The sequence below is a fragment of the Schistocerca americana genome, chromosome 3, assembly GCF_021461395.2.
Source record: "Schistocerca americana isolate TAMUIC-IGC-003095 chromosome 3, iqSchAmer2.1, whole genome shotgun sequence".
In the NCBI taxonomy this organism is placed as follows: domain Eukaryota; kingdom Metazoa; phylum Arthropoda; class Insecta; order Orthoptera; family Acrididae; genus Schistocerca; species Schistocerca americana.
The window spans coordinates 730377498-730400049 of record NC_060121.1 but is presented as its reverse complement, the minus strand read 5'-3'; the positions used below and the strand labels follow the sequence as shown (position 1 = coordinate 730400049).

Below are 22552 nucleotides of genomic sequence, written 5' to 3'. Positions count from 1 at the left end.
TCAGGTGAAAGGATGTGTAGCCTGATCTTATTATTACAGAGCTGAATGCGATTGCTAGATCTGTTTGGGACTTGACTTTTTATTGATATCTCGGCTCCCTAGTCCTCACTTGGCAAAAGTAGAAAGATTAAAATGTTTTATTTCTCCCCAGTTGTTGCCATCTTTTATGGTGGAACAGTGTTGTAATGCAACAGAGTAGCGTCCATGAAGAAAATCATTGTGACTCTGTGTGCAGTGTCAGTAAAGAATTAATCTTTTAGCTATCTTAGAGTCGATCACATGAAACTTTCTCCTTTTGAGTCACTTTCTCATGTGTAAAACTCACAGTTGGAATGAGTGAGATAAATAGTGATTTTCAGTGATTTCAAGCTGGAATGAAGATACAAACAAACTCTTTTGTTCACATTCTGAAAACTAAATCTTACTGACATCTGGTATGTTGCTTGATGTACAAGGATTAATCCTGCCCTTTGATAGCGTCCCCTTAAACTCTACTAACGAGGGTTTCTTTTTACCTCTTCATCTCGGAGTAAGCATTTAGCCCAAAGTCCTCAGTTATTTGCTGGAGATACAAGATGTCCCAGAAATGTTGCAACATAGTAGAGGGTGTCCTGAGGAACAAATCGAGGATAGGAACGAGTGTCCGGAAATTTCATTCAGTGATGCTACAGGGCGTCAAAGATAAATGTGCCGACGCCCGCCTCCAGTCTACCCCTTCAGCAAAAAATATGACTTTGTACTTTGTACGCTGGACCGAAGGCGGAACGTGTCACAATGTTATTTGTTGTTCAGCGATCGTGACTGACTGCCATCATCATCGATGGAGAAGGTGGAGATAGCTCCTGCGTAGAAAAGCCTTGTCTCCTATGAATGTGATGCTCTGTTGCCTCAGTGAATGACGGTTTCAGACACGAGTTTCCATATGCATTTCATTTTTATCGTGGAACACTCCAGAATCTCCAACGTTTTTCGATGTACAGGAGAAAAATAAACTGAAGCTGGAAAGTCGTGTACGAAACCGTTGTCCACCAAGGCAACGGAGCATCGTATTCGTAGCAACAGCTAACTCCATCTTCTCCATTGAGTTCGTGGCAATAAGTCGCGATCACTGAATAACAAACAGTATTGCAAGACCTTTTGCCTACAACGTCGCGTTTGTTGCCGAGGGGGGTCCCAGTGGCACTATAACTTGGACGCTCTATAGTGTCATTGGATGACGTTTTTAGACATGGGTTCCTATCCTTGATTTGTTCCTCAAGACATCCTATACAACCCCTAGAAGTTTGTCGCAGCATTTCTTGGACAACTTGTGTATTAAAATCTGTGTCTTCCACTGCAGGCTCTGCCCCCTACAGCTCGCTCTAATAACATGTAAGTTTTTCCATGACTTCTTAACGCATTTCCCATTGTCCTGTCCTCCTTTGTTTTGACCGTGTTTTCCACATATTCTTTCTTTATCGATCCTGCAGAGAACCTTCTCATTTCTTGTGTTTATCAGTCCACTCAATTTTCAGCGCCATTCTGTAGCTTGACGTTTCAAACGCTTAAATTCTCTTCTTTCCCTGTTTTCCCACGATTCACTATTCACGTCAGTACACTATTGTGCTCCAGATGTGTATTCTCAGAAGAATCTTCTTCATTTTAATTACTATATTTGAAACTAGAACACTTATTTTAACCAGGATTGTCCTCTTTGCTTGTAAAAATCTGCTTCGTCCATCATTAATTATTTTGCTTCCAAGATAGAAGAATCCCTTTACTTCATCTGTTATATGATCCTTAAATTTGACGTTAAGTTTATCGCTAATCTCGTTTCTGCAACCTCTTATTACTTTTCTCTTTTTGTATGTACTCTCAATTCGTATTCTGTGCTCCGTAGACTGTTCATTCCATTAAATAGCCCCTGTAATTCTTCATCACTTTCACTGAGGATAGCAGTGACATCAACGAATCGTACCATTGATATCACTTCACCCTGAATTTTAATTCGCCTCCTGAAACTTCTTTTACTTTCGTCTTTGCTTCTTAGACCACAATTCGAGGCACCTCTTGTAGATGCAAGTCACCGTACAGTCCAGTTTGCCAGTGGCCGTACCATCCACCTTTTTCCAAGCTGCTCTTTCCTCGATCATTGGCTGTACTGTGTGTGATTCCATAATCAAACAATATGATAGCTTTTAGCATGAAAACCTCTACAGTTCATCACTCTAGGCAGGTTTAGCGAAAGTTGTATCAATACTGTAGAATGTTTGAGCTAAGAGAGAGAATCTTTAAACTAGTAACCTTCGTGTTTCGTATGAGAGAGGTACTGAAGTTGATTGTTGTGCAATAAGATATTACTACAGCCCAAAAACAGATGTTTTCCTCTCTTAGTTTTATGGAATCCTCATAATCTTCTCCAGTAATTATGTATGAAATGTATCATATAATTTCTTATGGTAGAAATTTTAATAAACACAACTTGGTTTTCTTTTTTCAGGAAGGGGGCCACATCCATGATCTCACCGTTGGATTTGTTGTAGATGGAAAAAATTTTATATTGGATCTTCGCCTAAACAGGTATTACATTTTCTGTGTTCTCTCTCTCTCTCTCTCTCTCTCTCTCTCTCTCTCTCTCTCTCTCTCTCTCTCTCTCGAATTTCTTTGCTATGGGTAATCTCTTTTTGTTGCTTTGCAAAATATTGGAAATCAAGAATGTTTTCATGAGGTTGCTGCCTCCCAGGTTGTGTCTGCTGTTTATTAGAAAACTGACTATCCATCGAGACACTTCATAAGCATGTAATTATTAGTCCCAGAGATAAAACTGTAGTGCTGCTGACGTACAGATAACAGAAAGAATATATCTTTGGTTTTTGGAACTTAATCCTAATTGAGATAGACTCAAGCCACAGCGTAGGGTTAAATTAAAAATATTCTCTCTGGAATTAAACTGTAAATTATGCAGAGGCAACTGTTTTTGACATCCAGTCATGTAATTAGGTAGCAGAAGGGCATTAACAGTGTAAAGAATTCTCCAAGATTAAGGTATCATCAGCATTTTAACCACGTAATCTATAACCCAAACTTTCGCCTTGAGCATTGTTCTGAGTGACCTCTGTAAAAATTGTAATGTCTGTACCTAAGTTACTAGTATTAAATTAGAGTTGTGAATTTCATGGACTGCAGAGCAACCAATGTGAACACATATTACTGTCCGGAAACTCAAGACTCTGTGTGGTTACTCATCACTCTTTTAGTCTGAAATTTACAACAATTTTAAGCGGGTATATTTACAATGTCATTCTCAACAACAAAATATGTAAGTTCTCATTTGTGGGACATGTGGTCATTACCATAATCAGGGATTAGTTTTTTTAAGCGTTCAGTCTTCAGGGGTCTCAATTTCCCTTTCCATCTTTTCTGTAATCTTTTACTACGTTATGCCAAGACACTGTAATTTTACATTATTTTTAGATATACCCTGTCAATCATTCTATTCACATAGTTTAATCATTTTTATCTGATACACTTCAGTTTCTTCTGGTATACCCTTTACACTTAATCTGGGTCATACATGTTCATTTTGGAAGGCATCAGCTCTTGTGTACCCTCAAGTCGAGTGTAAAAACCTCATTTCTGCTGGCTGGATTCATTGTTTTCCTGTCAGAGTGCAACACACTGCTCCACGGGGGATTTTAGGAACTGCTTTGATTCTATAAAAAATTACCATTGATTCAAATCTGGCTTTGCCATTTAATGTTCTTTTAATTACGTTACATAAACTAAAGAATGATTCTGTTATGGAGACAATGCCACTGGAATTGTCAAAGCTTAAACTAAAACCAAGACTTTTAAAAACAGTGACCTTTCCCCTGGTTTGTTTCTTGTTAAGATTTTTGCCCTTGGGAACTGTCTCCTGGTAAATGCCTGTTCCTTAGTTCTGTATACAGTTATTTCGAAATTAAATGTTTTTGAAATTAAGTACTCTCCGTATACTGACTTTTGTAAATCGTCTCCTGATTCTATATTCACTTTGTCATTTACAAAGTTTATCTTTGGTAGCTGTTTATTATGTTTCAGAGCCAAGGAATATTTCAGTTATAAAAGTTAAATAATGCTGATGATATCGGGGAAACTCCGATACCCCCTGGTTACAGTTATTTGCTTGCTTGCTTTTATACACATTTACATTTTGCTTCAGTGTTTGTTTTGCAATAAAAGCTTGTAACATTATTTAACAGATGACCAGGGACTCACTTCTCTTTTATAATTTCACATAGCTTGTATCTAGCCACTCTGTCGAAAGCCTTAACATAATTAGTGAAGGCTATAAGTGCTAGACCGTTGAATTCCCTGTATTTTTCTAGTAATTATGTCATATGAAATATATGGTACATAAAGGATTTTCCTCTTGTAAAGAAATGTTGGTTACTTAATAGGGTCTTATCTGAAATAACATTTAGAATTATTGTTAATATTTTGGTGTAGGTTAAGTAAGTAATTCTGGCAGTTATTTCTATTTCTTTTCGTTTTAAGTATTGATATCACAAGGGCTTCATGCTGATCGCGTGATTTAGGTATGGCAAAGTTTACTAATCTTTTAAAGAATAGCTTGGAAAAATATATTAGATAAAATTGATGAATATTAGTTCCATGTTAATAGGGTCTGCATTTGGTGACTTCTTATTGTCAAACTCTTTCAAAACAAGCAATACTTCGCTTATATTTATCAAATCTACACAAGGGCTCCTTATTCCTACTACTTGTTTGCATAGTCCCTGCCAAAGATCTTTATAGTATTTTCCCTGTTTTTCTGTTGTGACATTAAGGACTGTAATATCTTATTGGAAAATATTACGTTTTCTAGAGACTTAGTTTCTTTTGGAAGGAGAAATTGTTATTGTTACGTACGCAAAATGATTTTGCAAGTGGTTTACGTTATAAATGTTTAAAGCTGGTACACTCTTTAAGATCAGAAAGTTTAATACTTCGTCTATAAAAGTGAAAGTAATTTCGTGGGTTCTTGTTAGTACACTTTTACGTTAGACGTAGGGCACAGAAATAAAATCTATCCTCCGTCGTGCTCAATACGTTATATACAGAAACTAACTGGAGTCTCTAAATTATTTCACTTCTACCGGAATGTGCAAGAAGAAACAATATCGCGACGTTAAGCGTCTGTACCTAGGTGCACATAAAGTATGGATTAAACACCACAAAAACACAGTTTCAGTACTGCAAAATATCTCCCATAAATCAGTAATGTTGTTAAGGTTCAGTATCTTTCACTTTTACACCAGAATAAACCGAGAATTAATTGTTTTTACCTGAAGTCTCGAGCCTAGCCGTTTTCGATTCTGGACTTTTTACTTACATCAGCTGTATATCTTTTGTAGAAAAATATTTGTGATAGATTTCAGAACTCGGTGGAACGATAATACACTACTGGCCATTAAAATTGCTACACCAAGAAGAAATGCAGATGATAAACGGGTATTCATTGGACAAATATATTATACTAGAACTGACATGTGATTACATTTTCACGCAATTTGGGTGCATAGATCCTGAGAAATCAGTACCCAGAACAACCACCTCTGGCCGTAATAACGGCCTTGATACGCCTGGGCATTGAGTCAAACAGAGCTTGGATGGCGTGTACAGGTACAGCTGCCCATGCAGCTTCAACACGATACCACAGTTCATCAAGAGTAGTGATTGGCATATTGTGACGAGCCAGTTGCTCGGCCACCATTGACCAGACGTTTTCAATTGGTGAGAGATCTGGAGAATGTGCTGGCAATTTTCTGTATCCAGGAAGGCCCGTACAGGACCTGCAACATGCGGTCGTGCATTATCCTGCTGAAATGTAGGTTTCGCAGGGATCGAATGAAGGGTAGAGCCACGGGTCGTAACACATCTGAAATGTAGCGTCCACTGTTCAAAGTGCCGTCAATACGAACAAGAGGTGACCGAGACGTGTAACCAATGGCACCCCATACCATCACACCGGGTGATACGACAGTATGGCGATGACGAATACACGCTTCCAATGTGCGTTCACCGCGATGTCGCCAAACACGGATGCGACCATCATGATGCTGTAAACCGAACCTGTATTCATCCGAAAAAATGACGTTTTGCCATTCGTGCACCCAGGTTCGTCGTTGAGTACAGCATCGCAGGCGCTCCTGTCTGTGATGCAGCGTCAAGGGTAACCGCAGCCATGGTCTCCGAGCTGATAGTCCATGCTGCTGCAAACGTCGTCGAACTGTTCACGCAGATGGTTGTTGTCTTGCAAACATCCCCATCTGTTGACTCAGGGATTGAGACGTGGCTGCACGATCCGTTACAGCCATGCGGATAAGATGCCTGTCATCTCGACTGCTAGTGATACGAGGACGTTGGGATCCAGCACGGCGTTCCGTATTACCCTCCTGTACCCACCGATTCCATATTCTGCTAACAGTCATTGGATCTCGACCAACGCGAGCAGCAATGTCGCGATACGATAAACCGCAATTGCGATAGGCTACAATCCGAACTGTATCAAAGTCGAAAACGTGATGGTCCGCATTTCTCCTCCTTACACGACAACGTTTCACCAGGCAACGCCGGCCAACTGCTGTTTGTGTATGAGAAATCGGTTGGAAACTGTCAGCACGTTGCAGATGTCGCCACCGGCGCCAACCTTGTGTGAATGCTCTGAAAAGCTAATTATTAGCATATCACAGCATCTTCTTCCTGTCGGTTAAATTTCGCGTCTGTAGCACTTCATCTTCGTGGTGTAGCAATTTTAATGGCCAGTAGTCTGTGCGCTTTAGGTTGCACTATTTCATAAATAATTACTGAAAGTTAAAATTTCCGCGTAATGGCGGACAACAAGGAGACAAGCGATGTTAAGTTCATTTTCGCGGTAGTGTGTGCAAAAAATTCCGACAACTCAGGAATGTGACAAATGGAAATTGCATTTCTATCAATGAAATCGTGTAACCACATTTACTGCTAAGTCTCTATTTCAGAGTAAATCAAATTTAACAGAATCACAGACCTAAGTACAGCAATTCGCTATTATTCACATAGAGTTCATCAGATCAGTAGCAAGCGAACAAAACTATAGGCAATAGCAAGAGAGACCGAAACGAACAGAATCCCTGCCATAATTTTACCGCACGATTATATATATTAAATGATAGCAGCCAGCGATTACATGTTGTCTTCTTCTATACACATCCTTGTCATAGTTTTGGCCGTAGGGCTAGGTTCTGGCCCGTCCGACCAGTTAGCCTGCTAGTTTGCGATAAATAACGCACAATGATATCTCCAATGCTGAGATGACAAGATCTTTATTTATTTGTTCGTTCGACAGTTAATTCAGGACGTCTTTTAGACGCAGTGTACGTCAAGGCAAGACTCGCACGGAAACGAATAAATGATTTGTTGGCTGGTTACTAAAGAACTAAGTATAAAAAAGATTCTTAAGAATTAACATGGAGTAGCCAAGAACATGGAAAAAACTATATACTAAGAATAAACATTATGGAGTAACGGACACAACACAGCGCTCTGTCATGATCATGAAGGCGACTGACGAAGGTAGACAAGTCTGTGTCAGGCTGTGGAGTTACGTCTACAAATTCGCCAGGCAGTCGTAACGCCTTTCCGTACACTAGTTGTGCAGAGGAGCTGTCTAGATCTGGCTTGTGTGAGTTTCGTAAATCAAGCAGGACCATCGGGAGAGCTTCTGCCCACCCGGTATCGTGGCACATCAGGTGGTAGCTGGTTGTGTTGTGCTGGCTCATCCCACAGAACGCTGTTAGCTTTGCGAACAAATCAGATACAAATTGTTTACCACGATCTGTGGTGATGTGCAAAGGACAGCAAATCTTGACACCCAGTTTAATACGAGGTGCATTCAAGTTCTAAGGCCTCCGATTTTTTTTCTAATTAACTGCTCACCCGAAATCGATGAAACTGGCATTACTTCTCGACGTAATCGCCCTGCAGACGCACACATTTTTCACAACGTCGACGCCATGATTCCATGGCAGCGGCGAAGGCTTCTTTAGGAGTCTGTTTTGACCACTGGAAAATCGCTGAGGCAGTAGCAGCACGGCTGGTGAATGTGCGGCCACGGAGAGTGTCTTTCATTGTTGGAAAAAGCCAAAAGTCGCTAGGAGCCGGGTCAGGTGAGTAGGGAGCATGAGGAATCACTTCAAAGTTGTTATCACGAAGAAACTGTTGTGTAACGTTAGCTCGATGTGCGGGTGCGTTGTCTTGGTGAAACAGCACACGCGCAGCCCTTCCCGGACGTTTTTGTTGCAGTACAGGAAGGATTTTGTTCTTCAAACATTTTCGTAGGATGCACCTGTTACCGTAGTGCCCTTTGGAACGCAATGGGTAAGGATTACGCCCTCGCTGTCCCAGAACATGGACACCATCATTTTTTCAGCACTGGCGGTTACCCGAAACTTTTTTGGTGGCGGTGAATCTGTGTGCTTCCATTGAGCTGACTGGCGCTTTGTTTCTGGATTGAAAAATGGCATCCACGTCTCATCCATTGTCACGAAAAGAAAGTCCCATTGCTTGGCAACATGCCACACGGGCAGCCATGTGGTCATCCGTCAGCATTCGTGGCACCCACCTGGATGACACTTTCCGCATTTTCAGGTCGTCATGCAGGATTGTGTGCACAGAACCCACAGAAATGCCAACTCTGGAGGCGATCTGTTCAACAGTCATTCGGCGATCCCCCAAAACAATTCTCTCCACTTTCTCGATCATGTCGTCAGACCGGCTTGTGCGAGCCTGAGGTTGTTTCGGTTTGTGGTCACACGATGTTCTGCCTTCATTAAACTGTCGCACCCACGAGCGCACTTTCGACACATCCATAACTCCATCACCACATGTCTCCTTCAACTGTCGATGAATTTCAATTGGTTTCACACCACGCAAATTCAGAAAACGAATGATTGCACACTGTTCAAGTAAGGAAAACGTCGACATTTTAAGCATTTAACACAGTTCTCATTCTCGCCGCTGGCGGTAAAATTCCATCTGCCGTACGGTGCTGCCATCTCTGGGACGTATTGACAATGAATGCGGCCTCATTTTAAAACAATGCGCATGTTTCTATCTCTTTCCAGTTGGGAGAAAAAAAATCAGAGGCCTTAGAACTTGAATGCACCTCGTATGAAGGCATACGCCAAGGTTTCTGCCGAGACATTGTCCACTGGGGCCCCTTTTGGTTCAAATGGCTCTGAGCACTATGGGACTTAACATCTAAGGTCATCAGTCCCCTAGAACTTAGAACTACTTAAACCTAACTAACCTAAGGACATCACACACATCCATGGCCGAGGCAGGATTCGAACCTGCGACCGTAGCGGTCGCGCGGTTCCAGACTGAAGTGCCTAGAACTGCTCGACCACACTGGCCGGCGGCCCCTTCTGGCCAACGCGTGAATCGCTCGAGCATTGTCAAATATCGATGGCCGTTTGAAGGTGGTAACGGTTCCACGACGTCGATGTGTATGTGCGTAACACTGGTGGTGCTTTCAGGAAAGTTTCCGATAGGTGCGTGCTCGTGCCGGCCGACCTTACTGCTCCGACACTGTATACAACATTGGGTCCACTCACGGCAGTCTTTCTTCATCCCTGGCCACACGAAGCGATCTGAGATTAGGCGTATTGTAGTTCGTGCTCCAGGATGGCACAGGTTATACAAAGATGTAAACACGTTTTTCCTGGATCTTGCTGGTAAAAACGGTCGTTATTTGGCTGCGGACACGTCACAGTACAGCTTGATGCCTGTTCCAGGAACGTTGACTAACTGCAGATCCAATGTAGACTTATTTTCCTGCAACAGCTCTTATAGTTCCGAGACTGTAAGTTGTGCTTCTGCGAGTTCCGTGTAGTGTATGCTGGAGACGCTGCTGAGAGACAATCCGCTACTACATTCTCGACCCCAGATACATACCGGATGTTCGTGGTGAACTGCGCATTATACAGTAATTGGTTGTGTTACCTTGTTGAACAGTTAATATTGTTCTGTCGAAAGGCATATGTCAGCGGCTTATGATCTGTGAATATGGTGAACTCACGGGCCTCCAGCTGAGGACGCAAGTATTTTGTTCAAGTGGCTCTGAGCACTATGGGACTTAACTTCTGAGGTCGTCAGTCCCCTAGAACTTAGAACTACTTCAACCCAACTAACCTAAGGACATCACACACATCCATGCCCGAGGCAGGATTCGAAGCTGCGACCGTAGCGGTCGCGCGGTTCCAGACTGTAGCGCCTAGATGCGCTCGGCCACCCCGGCCAACGGAAGTATTTGATTGCCTCGTATATCGCCTATAAGTTCTCGGTCGTAGGCGCTCCACTTGCATTGAGACGGCGACAATTTCTTCGAAAAGAAGCTAGAGATTGCCACGCGTCATTGTTGTATTGTTGCAACGCTGCACCCGCACCTGTTTGGCTTGCATCTACAACCAACGCTAACGGTGCACTTGGTTCAGGATGTGCCAACAACGCAGGGTCCACTATTGCTTATTTAGCCCGTTCAAACGCAGTTGTCATGCAGTCTGTCCACTGTATTTTTGCGTTCCCTTTGCATGTCGGACCTGCCAGCGCAGCCGTTAATGGTTCCTGAATATCCGCTGCGTGAGACAAATGTCCGCGGGAAAAATTCCACATCCCCAAAAATCGCCGCAGCTCCTTAACTGTGGACGGCCGTGAGATCTATAGGATGGCTTCCACTTTGTCAGATAATGGCAGTGAACCAGACAGAGAGATTCGGTGGCCAAGGAAATCTACTAGTGGTTGACCAAAAATGCATTTTGGTGTGTTGAGAATAACGCCGTATTCGTCTAGCCGTTTAAAAACTTGTATGAGATGCTGGCGATGTTCTTCGGGCGAGACTGAAAATACCAATATGTCGTCAGGGTAGGCAAAACAGAATGGCAGACCTTGCAACACTGAGTCGATAAATTTGCCATGTCTGCGCAGCGCTTCTGAGGCCGAAAGTCATGAATTTGCTTTCAGACAGGCCGAATGGCGTAATTATGGTTGTCTTCGGGATGTCTTCTTCGGCGACAGGTATCATGCGTGTATGCCTTGGCACAGTCAAACACGCTGTATAGTCGGGCACCGCTCATCGCGTAGTTACAATCGCGGAGCAACGGAACTGGGTAGCGATCGGGCACTGTACAGGCGTTAAGTGCCCTATAGTCCCCGCACGTGCGCCACGCACCGCACTTCTTAGGGCGATGACCAAGGGCTACTGGACGGTCGCATGATATCCTCTCGTATCATACTGTCAAACTCGGCCTTGGCGATATCTAACCGATCCGGGGCTAACCGTCGAGGACTACAGGATAATGGCGGCCCCTCTGTCGTCTTTATGCAGGGTGTTACAAAAAGGTACGGCCAAACTTTCAGGAAACATTCCTCACACACACATAAAGAAAAGATGTTATGTGGACATGTGTCCGGAAACGCTTAATTTCCATGTTAGAGCTCATTTTAGTTTCGTCAGTATGTACTTCAACGTGATTAAATTGTAAATTTTCACAATCAACATGTGTGGGCTGACGAGAATCCGCACGCAATTGTGCAATCACGTCATCAACACAAATTTTCTGTGAACGTTTGGGCAGGCATTGTTGGTGATGTCTTGATTGAGCCCCATGTTCGTCCACCTACGCTCAATGGAGCACGTTATCATGATTTCATACGGGATACTCTACCTGTGCTGCTAGAACATGTGCCTTTACAAGTACGACACAACATGTGGTTCATGCACGATGGAGCTCCTGCACATTTCAGTCGAAGTGTTCGTACGATTCTCAACAACAGATTCGGTGACCGATGGATTGGTAGAGGCGGACCAATTCCATGGCCTCCACGCTCTCCTGACCTCAACCCTCTTGACTTTCATATATGGGGGCATTTGAAAGCTCTTGTCTACGCAACCCCGGTACCAAATGTAGAGACTCTTCGTGCTCGTATTGTGGACGGCTGTGATACAAAACGCCATTCTCCAGGGCTGCATTAGCGCATCGTGGATTCCATGCGACGGAGGGTGGATGCATGTATCCTCGCTAACGGAGGACATTTTGAACATTTCCTGTAACAAGTGTTTGAAGTCACGCTGTTACGTTCTGTTGCTGTGTGTTTCCATTCCATGATTAATGTGATTTGAAGAGAAGTAATAAAATGAGCTCTAACATGGAAACTAGCGTTTCCGGACACATGTCCACATAACATATTTTCTTTCTTTGTATGTGAGGAATGTTTTTTGCTTCAGTCAGATTGGCGGATTGGATGGTTGCGTGGCGCCGGGATCCTGCAGCCGTCAGTCCAGTGGTTTGGTCGACCAGGCGTGTGTTGGCGATGTCAGGCAGAAGGGTGTAAAGTGCCAGGAAGTCCGCTCCTATTATCGGCTCGGCGAGGTGAAATCCCACGCAAACACTCGGCGTAGGCCCAAATCTAGTTCAAAACGATGCGTACCATACGTCGCAATAGAATAATTGTTTGCGGCAGGTAGACAGAACGACGTACGCGGCCTACACCAGTGTAACATTGTTCGCGGGAAAATACACGTACCAGAGCCAGTGTCAATCAAATATTTCTTGCCTGTACGCCGGTTACTCACAAACAGATGCTGTGACGCAGACTGGCAATCTGATGAAGTGTCTACACCCGATCGCCGTTGGCATTTGGGTATGTGCAGAGTTTGGTACAGCGACTAACTTGATCACCAAATCTTCTGTGATACCAGCATATCCCCTGCTGTGTTTCAGTCACAGGCGCAGATGAGGCACTTGGTGATCTGCTGCATGAGCGCTTCCGGTATCTCGGTCGGCCACAATCACTGTTGGTGTTACACCGAGACATCAATTGGCTAATCTGTTGCCGTCAGAGCACTGTAGTCGGCGCGCGAAACGGTGGCTGACGTGATCGCGCATTGCACAGTTGCTACGTTAATAGGCGCAGGTGAGATAGCGTCCTGTACCTTGTCTGCTAGCTCCGCCACCGTGTCCAAAGCCTTTACCGACTGCGACGCTATTATTGCTTTGATGGCAGGTGGCAACCGACTGCTCCAGATGTTTCTCTGCATGCTGTCAGGCACAGTACCAGCGTCGATCTTGCTTCGGAGGTGCCGCAAGTACTGCGACGGTTTACGATCCCCGATGCCCTCCTGCGTCAGAACTTGGCGGAGTCGTTCTTCTTGCGAAGCTGATAGTCTGCAGATAAGTTCTGCCTTGAGCCGGTCGTAGGCATTACTCTCTCGCGGCGCGGTAATCACGTCTTGCCCTTGGGCCGCGTACTGATGATCTAACTGGCTCACGACCAGTGCAAACTTGGTAGCGTCGGTGGTTATTCCAGAGTAAAAGAAACTATCTTCAACTTGTGCAAACCATAGCTTGCGCAAACCATAGTGCTAGATTGCGCTACCAAAAGGGTGGTAGTCTAACGGTGAGTCTGGACACAGCAGGGTCGGTCGCAGTCAGATTTTCCGTCATATTACAGTATCACTTTATTTTGTGCGTCAGGCAGGCGATAAATCACGTCGGGATCACCAGTTTGGTCGTAGGGCTAGGTTCTGGCCCGTCCGACCGGTTATCCTGCTAGTTTCCGATGATAAATAACGCACAACGATATCTCCAATGCTGAGATGACAAGATCTTTATTCGTTCGTTCGGCAATTAACAAAGGACGTCCTTAAGACGCAGTGTGTCAAGTCAAGACTCGCGCGGAAACAAATAAGTGACTTGTTGGCTGGTTACTAAAGATCTAAGTATAAAAAATATTCTTGAATTAACATGGAGAAATCAAGAACATGGAAAAAACTATGTACTAAGAATAAACGGCATGGAGTAACGGACAACGCAGCGCTCCTGGCGGCCGGCGCGGATCTAATTTATCTGCGCAAAATAAAATACGGCGTGACACACGGGTGATTTACTCGTGAACCGAACTGCAGTGCACTGCACTACTAATTGTGGTCGCTACATAGTCTTTAGCAATCATAAACGAAATATTTACTAAATGTGGATAATTACAGATTTCGTGATTGCTTCTAGTATCAGAAAAATATGTAATTTTTAACAAAAATCGATATAGTTTCTATATTTTATGCTTAGTTGTCAATAGTATCCATTGTGACACTTAGAACTACTTCGTCTTTTTCATGTCTCTTGAGGAATTTTATTATTTTAAATGCTTAATTTTGGTTTCCATGTAGGTCACCACAGCTTCACTAGTAAACACTCTAAAACAAAATTTTAAAAAATGATACACCATGAAAGAATTAACCAAATTGGACAGAAATTGGTAGCCGTGATGTACATGAATAGACAAATAAATAACAATTAAAAAATGGATGAATTATTCAAGAGAAAGAGCTTCACGAATTGAGGAAGTCGGTAATATGTAGGTCCACCTCTCGCCCTTATACAAGAAGTTATTTGGCTTGGTATTGATTGATAGAGTACTTAGATTATCTCCTGATGGCTATCATTCCAAAAACTGCCCCACTGACACATTAGATTGTTAAAACCTCGAGCTGGTTGGAGAGCCCCGCCTGTAATACTTCAAACATTCTCAGCTGGTGAGAGATCTGGTGACCTTGTTTGGCAAGGTAAGGTAGGATTTGGCAAGCATGAAGACAAAGCAGCAGAAAGTCTCACTGTGTGTGTGTGTGTGTGTGTGTGTGTGTGTGTGTGGGCATCACCTTGCTGAACTGTGAGCCTAGGACAGCTTGCCATGAAGAGTAATGAAAGAGGGCATAGAATATTGTTGACGTACAGCTGTGCTGTAAGGGTGATGCAGATGACAGCCCATGAGGTCCTGCTATAAAATGAAATGGCACCCCAGACCATCATTCCTGGTTGTCAGGGCATATGCCAGACACAGTCAGGTTGGTGTCCCACCACTGTCCAAGGCATTCTCAGACAAATCTTCACTTGTCTTCAGGGTTCAGTTTGAACTGAGACTTATCATGGAAGACAATTACATTACAGTTAATGGGATTTCAGACTGAATGTGTCAGACACCACTGCAGATGGGCTTGTTGGGTTCACGGTCATTGGTAGTTGGCACAAGGGGCACCTTGGGCTCAGCCCCCTTTCTGTGAGCTGCCATGGTCTTTGTGGTCAGTGAAGCACCATATGAAAGTCACATTGATAACAATGATGAGTCCATAGCTCTGATGACTGATCAGTCCTCACGTTCTGTTGTCTCTTTACGCTGACTGCTTCCTTTTTGATGCTGTGTTCAGCTGTGGTTCACCCTCTCCTGCCAACATTGTTGTATAGTAGCATCAATGCTATTCAAATGTTGAGCAATTCGCCAATTAGTCCAAACGGCTTCTTTGACCTCAACTCCAAGTCCTGTCTCAGATGCTGAAATCTGTTGGTATTGTTCTCGTGCCTGTTTGTGAGGCATAGTTACTGTCCAGAGGAATACAAGGAATGCAATTTGCAAAGAATTTATGCCCTGGTATTAACATGTTCCCTGTTCACTATCCATGCCAGCTGTGCAGTGAAACTGTGCTGCAGTGTCACATACACATCCATTGGCCACCAAAATATACATTTTTTGTTGATACCTGTATTTCGATCAATTTGTGGCCAGTTTGCGTAACTTCTTGGTTGTGTTTCGTACTTTTTGTCTGAAAGTGTATGTTCCCAGCTCCCTTACTTCAGTTATCTTATTCCTCTTTGTTTACTACTGCACATGTTGTTTTATTTTCTGTTTTATCCTCAGACTTATTGGTATCAAATATTTCAAATAAGCTCTCTCTTATGTCTTATATATTTGGCAACACCATCATTTCATAATTATACTGAGAATTAGATGCTCAGAAGAAGTGATTTGTCTCAGAAAATCGTATTTTTGGCACAACTGACAGACCTCTGTCACCCCATTTCCACCCTCTAATGTATCCATTGTGTTTATTATATTCATGGGTGTTTTTGTCAAAAAACATGGTGTAGCCAAATATTTAAAAAAATATTTTTGTTGTCTAGTGAAATGTGGTTAAAATAATACAAAAAGTCATCTTTCTTACAGAGAACTAATTCCTGATACATACTTCGAACGTTACCAGCACAATGGCAAGCATGTAATCAACAGACCAACATCTAAGGTAAGAAGTGAGAGTACCCTGGCTTTATCCACACTATGAAAATATGAGGTCTGCTGCTGCAGACTCTGTTGTGTATAAAAAGTACTGTTTTTTTGCACATACATTCCTCTTTGTAAAAAATAGATGTAGTTACTCATTGTGATTTTACTGTCATAATCTAAAGATCTGGAAATGGGTAAAATATTACTGTGGAGGATGTATCTGTGTGCCCCATTGAAAACTAAGGAAACAATATAAAATTAAAAGTAAGGTCACTTCGACTCATATTGAAGAGTGAGTCAAGAAGGAACTTGAATACTAGAGAAATTAATGCTGCATCTTGAGAGAGTGGAAGGTCAATGTGTTACAGAGTATGAAATATGAACACAGTCAGAAAAGATTTTATAGAAATTCAGGTAATGAGGTTTGAGGAGCAAGTACAAGTAAGACACTGTAGATAAATAAAAACATACAGAAAGAGAGAAACTACGAAATAAAAATCATAATCAGAAATTTGACAGAATAGCTGTGAACAGGCTAGAGGCAAATGGAACCAATGATACAGATGAGAATAAAGTGAGCTTTGGACAGTTTGTGCTCCGATGTAAAGTAAGATATGGATATATTCATTGTACATCATTTCAGTTTATAGAGTTCAAGAACATTTTCATTAAGACGGATGATTTTAATGTCCTTGTAATGAAACAATTACATGTATCTGTGGTTTTGTCTGTACAAAACAAGTTTTCCTAGGCACCATGCTGCCTGTAATCTTCACTTACAGCAGCATTTTAATAATTATGCCACGGAAATGAAATGATTGTATGGCATTGTTAGCTAGGAGGCCCCATTCGGGGGAGTTCAGCTGCCATATTGCAAGTCCTTTTTAGGTGACGCCACATCGATGACTTGCGAGTCAGTGATGATGGACACACAACCTCCCAGTCCCCTGCCGGGAATCGAAGCTGGGCCCCCTGCGTGGTGGGCGGTAACTCTACCGCTACGCTACGGAGGCAGACTAATGATGCCATATAAAGACACTAATCACAAGATGCTTGGAAGGTAAACTTTAACATGAGTCATTCTTCCTTGAATGTATACATCGATATGTTTGGATGCCCATTGGTGGAACGTTAATGTAAATGAAATTTGAACTGTTTAGATAGTTGTCAAATCTGACATGAACACTGAACAATTACTGAAAAAGTAGTATGAAACTATTCACATTGTTTGAAAGTGAGTACAAATTCAATGTAGAAGTGAGTAAATTCTGTGCAGATTGTTGCATTGATTTCATTATTGGATAAGTTGCCTGGCACACAAAAAGGAGAGTTAGGTAATTTATAATAATTTTAATGTGACCTGTCTAAAAATGAGATTTTAAATTAATGAAAAAAAAAAAAAAGAACAGCACACCATAGGTTTATGAAGGATAATAAGAATAATATAAGAGAAAACAGTAATTCATTCATAATCGCCATTTTTATCTCTCTTGTATTCTTTTAGTTATATTCATCCTGTTGAACTGGGTGCCCTACCCATTTGTGTATAACTTTATATTTTTATTAATTCTACTTTTTACCTGTCCTTCATACCTAAATGTTTCCTTTCCTGTAGCTCTGAAATCTTCCTCTCGTCCACTTCTTGCACCCATTTACTAATCATTTCTTTCTTTGTCCACTACCTGAGGATATTTTGCTGTGAAGAATGTGATGGTATATAAGCTTTTTTCTGTTTCTTGGAGGTGTTGATCCTGTTCCTTTTGTCAAGTGTTACTTTTAATCCCTTAATGCCTGAATAAATTTATAGATGAAAGGTAAAAATAAAAAATTGCGGTGCTTTAGAGGTACCCAAAATACTCAGGAGAATGCAGCACTTGTCAGAAGCATTGGTAGCTTCATGAAGAATCAGCATCTACTGGCACTGGCATTCAAAAAGAGTTAACCTTCCACATTGGTACAATGTGAATTCATGAGACTCAGGATTAAGGGCTTAACTGTATTTTATATAAAATGTGAAAAATAAGTTCTAAAGGAGCTGCAAATGGTGACAGAAAGTACTTTATGAAACACCTAAATTACTCCTTTGTTTTCAGGAAACAGAATTGTGCCAGTACCAAGGAAAGTTGCGTGGATACAGCAATTCGTGGGCTGCCATATCAACTTGTAATGGTTTAAGGTATTATTAAGAAATTTATTTTGGTCTTTAATGAAGAAATATCATCGCTCGTTTCATAATATACAGGGCTATTACAAATGATTGAAGCGATTTCATAAATTCACTGTAGCTCCATTCATTGACATATGGTCACGACACACTACAGATACGTAGCAAAACTCATAAAGTTTTGTTCGGCTGAAGCCGCACTTCAGGTTTCTGCCGCCAGAGCGCTCGAGAGCGCAGTGAGACAAAATGGCGGCAGGAGCCGAGAAAGCGTGTGTCGTGCTTGAAATGCCCTCACATCAGTCAGTCATAACAGTGCAACGACACTTTAGGACGAAGTTCAACAAAGATCCACCAACTGCTAACTCCATTCGGCGATGGTATGTGCAGTTTAAAGCTTCTGGATGCCTCTGTAAGGGGAAATCAACGGGTCGGCCTGCAGTGAGTGAAGAAACAGTTGAACGCGTGCGGGCAGGTTTCATGCGTAGTCCGCGGAAGTCGACGAATAAAGCAAGCAGGGAGCTAAATGTACCACAGCCAATGGTTTGGAAAATCTTACGGAAAAGGCTAAAGCAGAAGCCTTACCATTTACAATTGCTACAAGCCCTGACACCCGATGACAAAGTCAAACGCTTTGAATTTTCGGCGCGGTTGCAACAGCTCATGGAAGAGGATGCGTTCAGTGCGAAACTTGTTTTCAGTGATGAAGCAACATTTTTTCTTAATGGTGAAGTGAAGAGACGCAATGTGCGAATCTGGGCGGTAGAGAATCCTCACGCATTCGTGCAGAAAATTCGCAATTCACCAAAAGTTAACGTGTTTTGTGCAGTCTCTCGGTTTAAAGTTTACGGCCCCTTTTTCTTCTGCGAAAAAAACGTTACAGGACACGTGTATCTGGACATGCTGGAAAATTGGCTCATGCCACAACTGGAGACCGACAGCGCTGACTTCATCTTTGAACAGGATGGTGCTCCACCGCACTTCCGTTATGATGTTCGGCATTTCTTAAACAGGAGATTGGAAAACCGATGGATCGGTCGTGGTGGAGATCATGATCAGCAATTCATGTCATGGCCTCCACGTTCTCCCAACTTAACCCCATGCGGTTTCTTTCTGTGGGGTTATGTGAAAGATTCAGTGTTTAAACCTCCTCTACCAAGAAACGTGCCAGAACTGCGAGCTCGCATCAACGATGCTTTCGAACTCATTGATGGGGACATGCTGTGCCAAGTGTGGGAGGAACTTGTTATCGGCTTGATGTCTGCCGAATCACTAAAGGGGCACATATCGAACATTTGTGAATGCCTAAAAAAACTTTGAGTTTTTGTATGTGTGTGCAAAGCATTTTGAAAATATCTCAAATAACAAAGTTATTGTAGAGCTGTGAAATCGCTTCAATCATTTGTAGTAACCCTGTACATATTAAATCATGCCACAACCTTACAGAACTTAGTTTTTAAGATATTACAGTTTCTGCTGACAGATGCATACACATATTGTGACAAAACCTAGTTGCATAATAAAAGCAACAGCTTTTCTTCTTTTTCTTCTCCCCCACCCTCTGTCTCCCTTTCTTTCTCTCAGCTTTCTTGTGTATGTGTTATTTCTTGCTGGCATCGTATGTGTAAGTAGAGAACCCCCAAATATCTGTACTCAGTATAGCATAATACAAACTGCTGTGGTCATGAAACAGATTTTAATATTGGTTACAAAGACAGTTTGTGGTAACTGCCTGATTTTTCATCTTAAAATGGCTGTACGAATGAATGTAGTGGTCTGGTTTTCTGCTAATGTCATTATTATTTTATTATTATCAGGTGTAGCACTAATTTTCCATATTCAAACGTAACTACTGAATGACATATAACCTGTCATACCATCTTACAATGTCATAAACATTTAAAAAAGTACTGAAAGAATTAAAAGTAAAATCAATATCAAATTCTGGGGGAAATTACTTTCACTCTAAGACAAGATTTAAGAAAATAATTTACGTACTAAATCATATCACAACCCTACAAAACAAATTTCAGCTTCTGCTGACAGGTGGATGCTGTGGATGCACATATTCTGACAACAGCTAGTTGTATAAGAAAAGCAACAGCTCAACAAAAGATCTGTGCCCAAAGACCAGAAAGTTGCACAAGTCACACCAATAGTCAAGAAAGGTAGTAGGAGTAATCCACGTAATTACAGTCGCATATCATTAATGTCAATATGCAGCAGGATTTTGGAACACACATTGTGTTCGAAGATTATGAATTATCTCACAGTCTATTGAAACACAGTCAACACGGATTTTGGAAACATTGTTCTTTTGAAACCCATCTAGCTCTTTAATCACTTGAAGTGTTGAGTGCTACTGCCAGGGGATTTCAAATTGATTCTGAATTTCTAGATTTCCAAAAGGGTTTTGACACTGCACCTCGCAAGCAGCTTGCCATGAAATTGCGTGCTTATGGAATAGTGTGTCAGTTATGTGTCAGGATTTGTGATTTTCTGTCAAAGAGGTCACAGTTCATAGTAATTGACAGGAAGTCATTGAGTAAAACAGAAATGATTTCTGGCATTCCTTAAGGTAGTGTTACAAGCCCTCTGCTGTTCCTTATCTCTATAAACAATTTGGGAGACAATCTAAGCAGCCGTCTTAGGGTTGTTTGCAGATGCTGCTGACATTTATCATCTAGTTAAGTCATCAGAAGATCAAAACAAATGCAAAAAAATTTAGAAAAGATATCTGTATGGTGTGAAAATTGGTGATAGACTCTAAATAATGAAAAGTGTGAGCTCATGCACATGAGTGCTAAAAGGAATCCGTTAAACTTCGGTTACATGATTAAATCAGTCAAATCTAAAGGCCATAAATTCAACTAAATACCTAGGAATTATAATCATGAATGACTGAAACTGGAAAGAACATACAGAAAATGTTGTGGTGAAGGCAAACCAAAGGCTGCATTTTATTGGCAGGACACTTAGAAACATAACAGATCTACTAAAGAGACACTTGTCCATCCTCTTTTGGAGTACACCTGCGCAGTCTGTGATCCTTACCAGATAGCATTAATGGAGTACATCGAGAAAGTTCAAAGAAGAGTAGTACATTTTGTGTTATTATGAAATAGGGGAAAGACTGTCATCAACATGATACAGGATTTGGTGTGGACGTCATTAAAACAAAGGCATTCTTCATTGCGACAGAATCTTCTCACGAAATTTCAATCACCAACTTTCTCCTTTGAATGGGAAAATATTTTGTTGACACTGACCTACACTGCGAGAATCGATCATCATAATAAAAAAAGAGAAATCAGAGCTTGCACGGAAAGATATCGGTGTTTGTTTTTTCCGTGAGCTGTTCTAGATTGGAATAATAGAGAATTATTGTGAAGGTGGTTCAGTGAACCCTCTGCCAGGCACTTAAATGTGATTTGCAGAGTATCCATGAAGAAGTAGAAAATTGTAAGAGGATGCTTTATAAATACCTTCCATATTTATAGCACTTAATTGGGCTGCAGCAAATACACATTTGAACAAAAGCTGTTTAAAGTGCAAAGAGTGTGTGTGTGTGTGTGTGTGTGTGTGTGTGTGTGTGTGTGTGTGTGTGTGTGTGTGTGTGTGTGTGTGTGTGTTTTCATCTGGAATGATAAACTTCTGCCTGTTTTTATTTTAACTATAGTGTAAGTGTGGAAATGCTTTACTTTATATTTATAAACTTATTAGTCACTATCAGCCACAAAAATTGCTGTCTTTATGGGTTATTTTGCAACTATTGTGTTGTTAGAAATGTAAAAACTTAAACACACCACTCAGCAGCAACTGCAACAGAAACAAAATGAGTAGTGCCAAAGGAGGATTCTGTTTGCCCATGGTTTTAGTATTGACTGTAGAAATGAACATTGGATTAATCTGTTGTTAGAGTTTCACAGTGCTTGATACCATACGTATATTTGCATTTAGAGTAAGAGACTTGTAAATACGTGGAAGGTGCATCGTATATGTGATTAAAACATACCACAATGAAAACTAGAACACTAACTCTTAATTTTGTATCAGTTTGACCATTACTAAAATCAGCAATTTATTTTTTTTAGAGGTGTCATATTTGATGGGGAACAGATGCACTACTTAGAAAGAGGCCCAGCAGATACCGAGATAGAAGATGCTGGCGGAGGAGGGGATGGAGATGGCGGAAGTGAAGAACTAGAATCTCACGTTTTGTACAGCCATTCAGATCTTATTACAAACAATACATGTGGTAAGTCTATCTTTGTTGGA

The 22552-nt window shown here is 41.7% G+C and overlaps 1 protein-coding gene across 1 annotated transcript in view; it reads left to right on the top strand.

Moving 5' to 3' along the window:
• The window catches only part of LOC124605292 (mucin-17), a 148566-nt gene that overhangs the window by 77512 nt on the left and 48502 nt on the right, over positions 1 to 22552 (top strand). Inside the window, exons 2-5 of the mRNA XM_047136873.1 lie at positions 2480 to 2559; positions 16057 to 16132; positions 18207 to 18289; positions 22369 to 22532. Of these exons, the coding sequence (XP_046992829.1) occupies positions 2480 to 2559; positions 16057 to 16132; positions 18207 to 18289; positions 22369 to 22532 (403 nt within the window). The remainder of the gene's footprint in view (positions 1 to 2479; positions 2560 to 16056; positions 16133 to 18206; positions 18290 to 22368; positions 22533 to 22552) is intronic.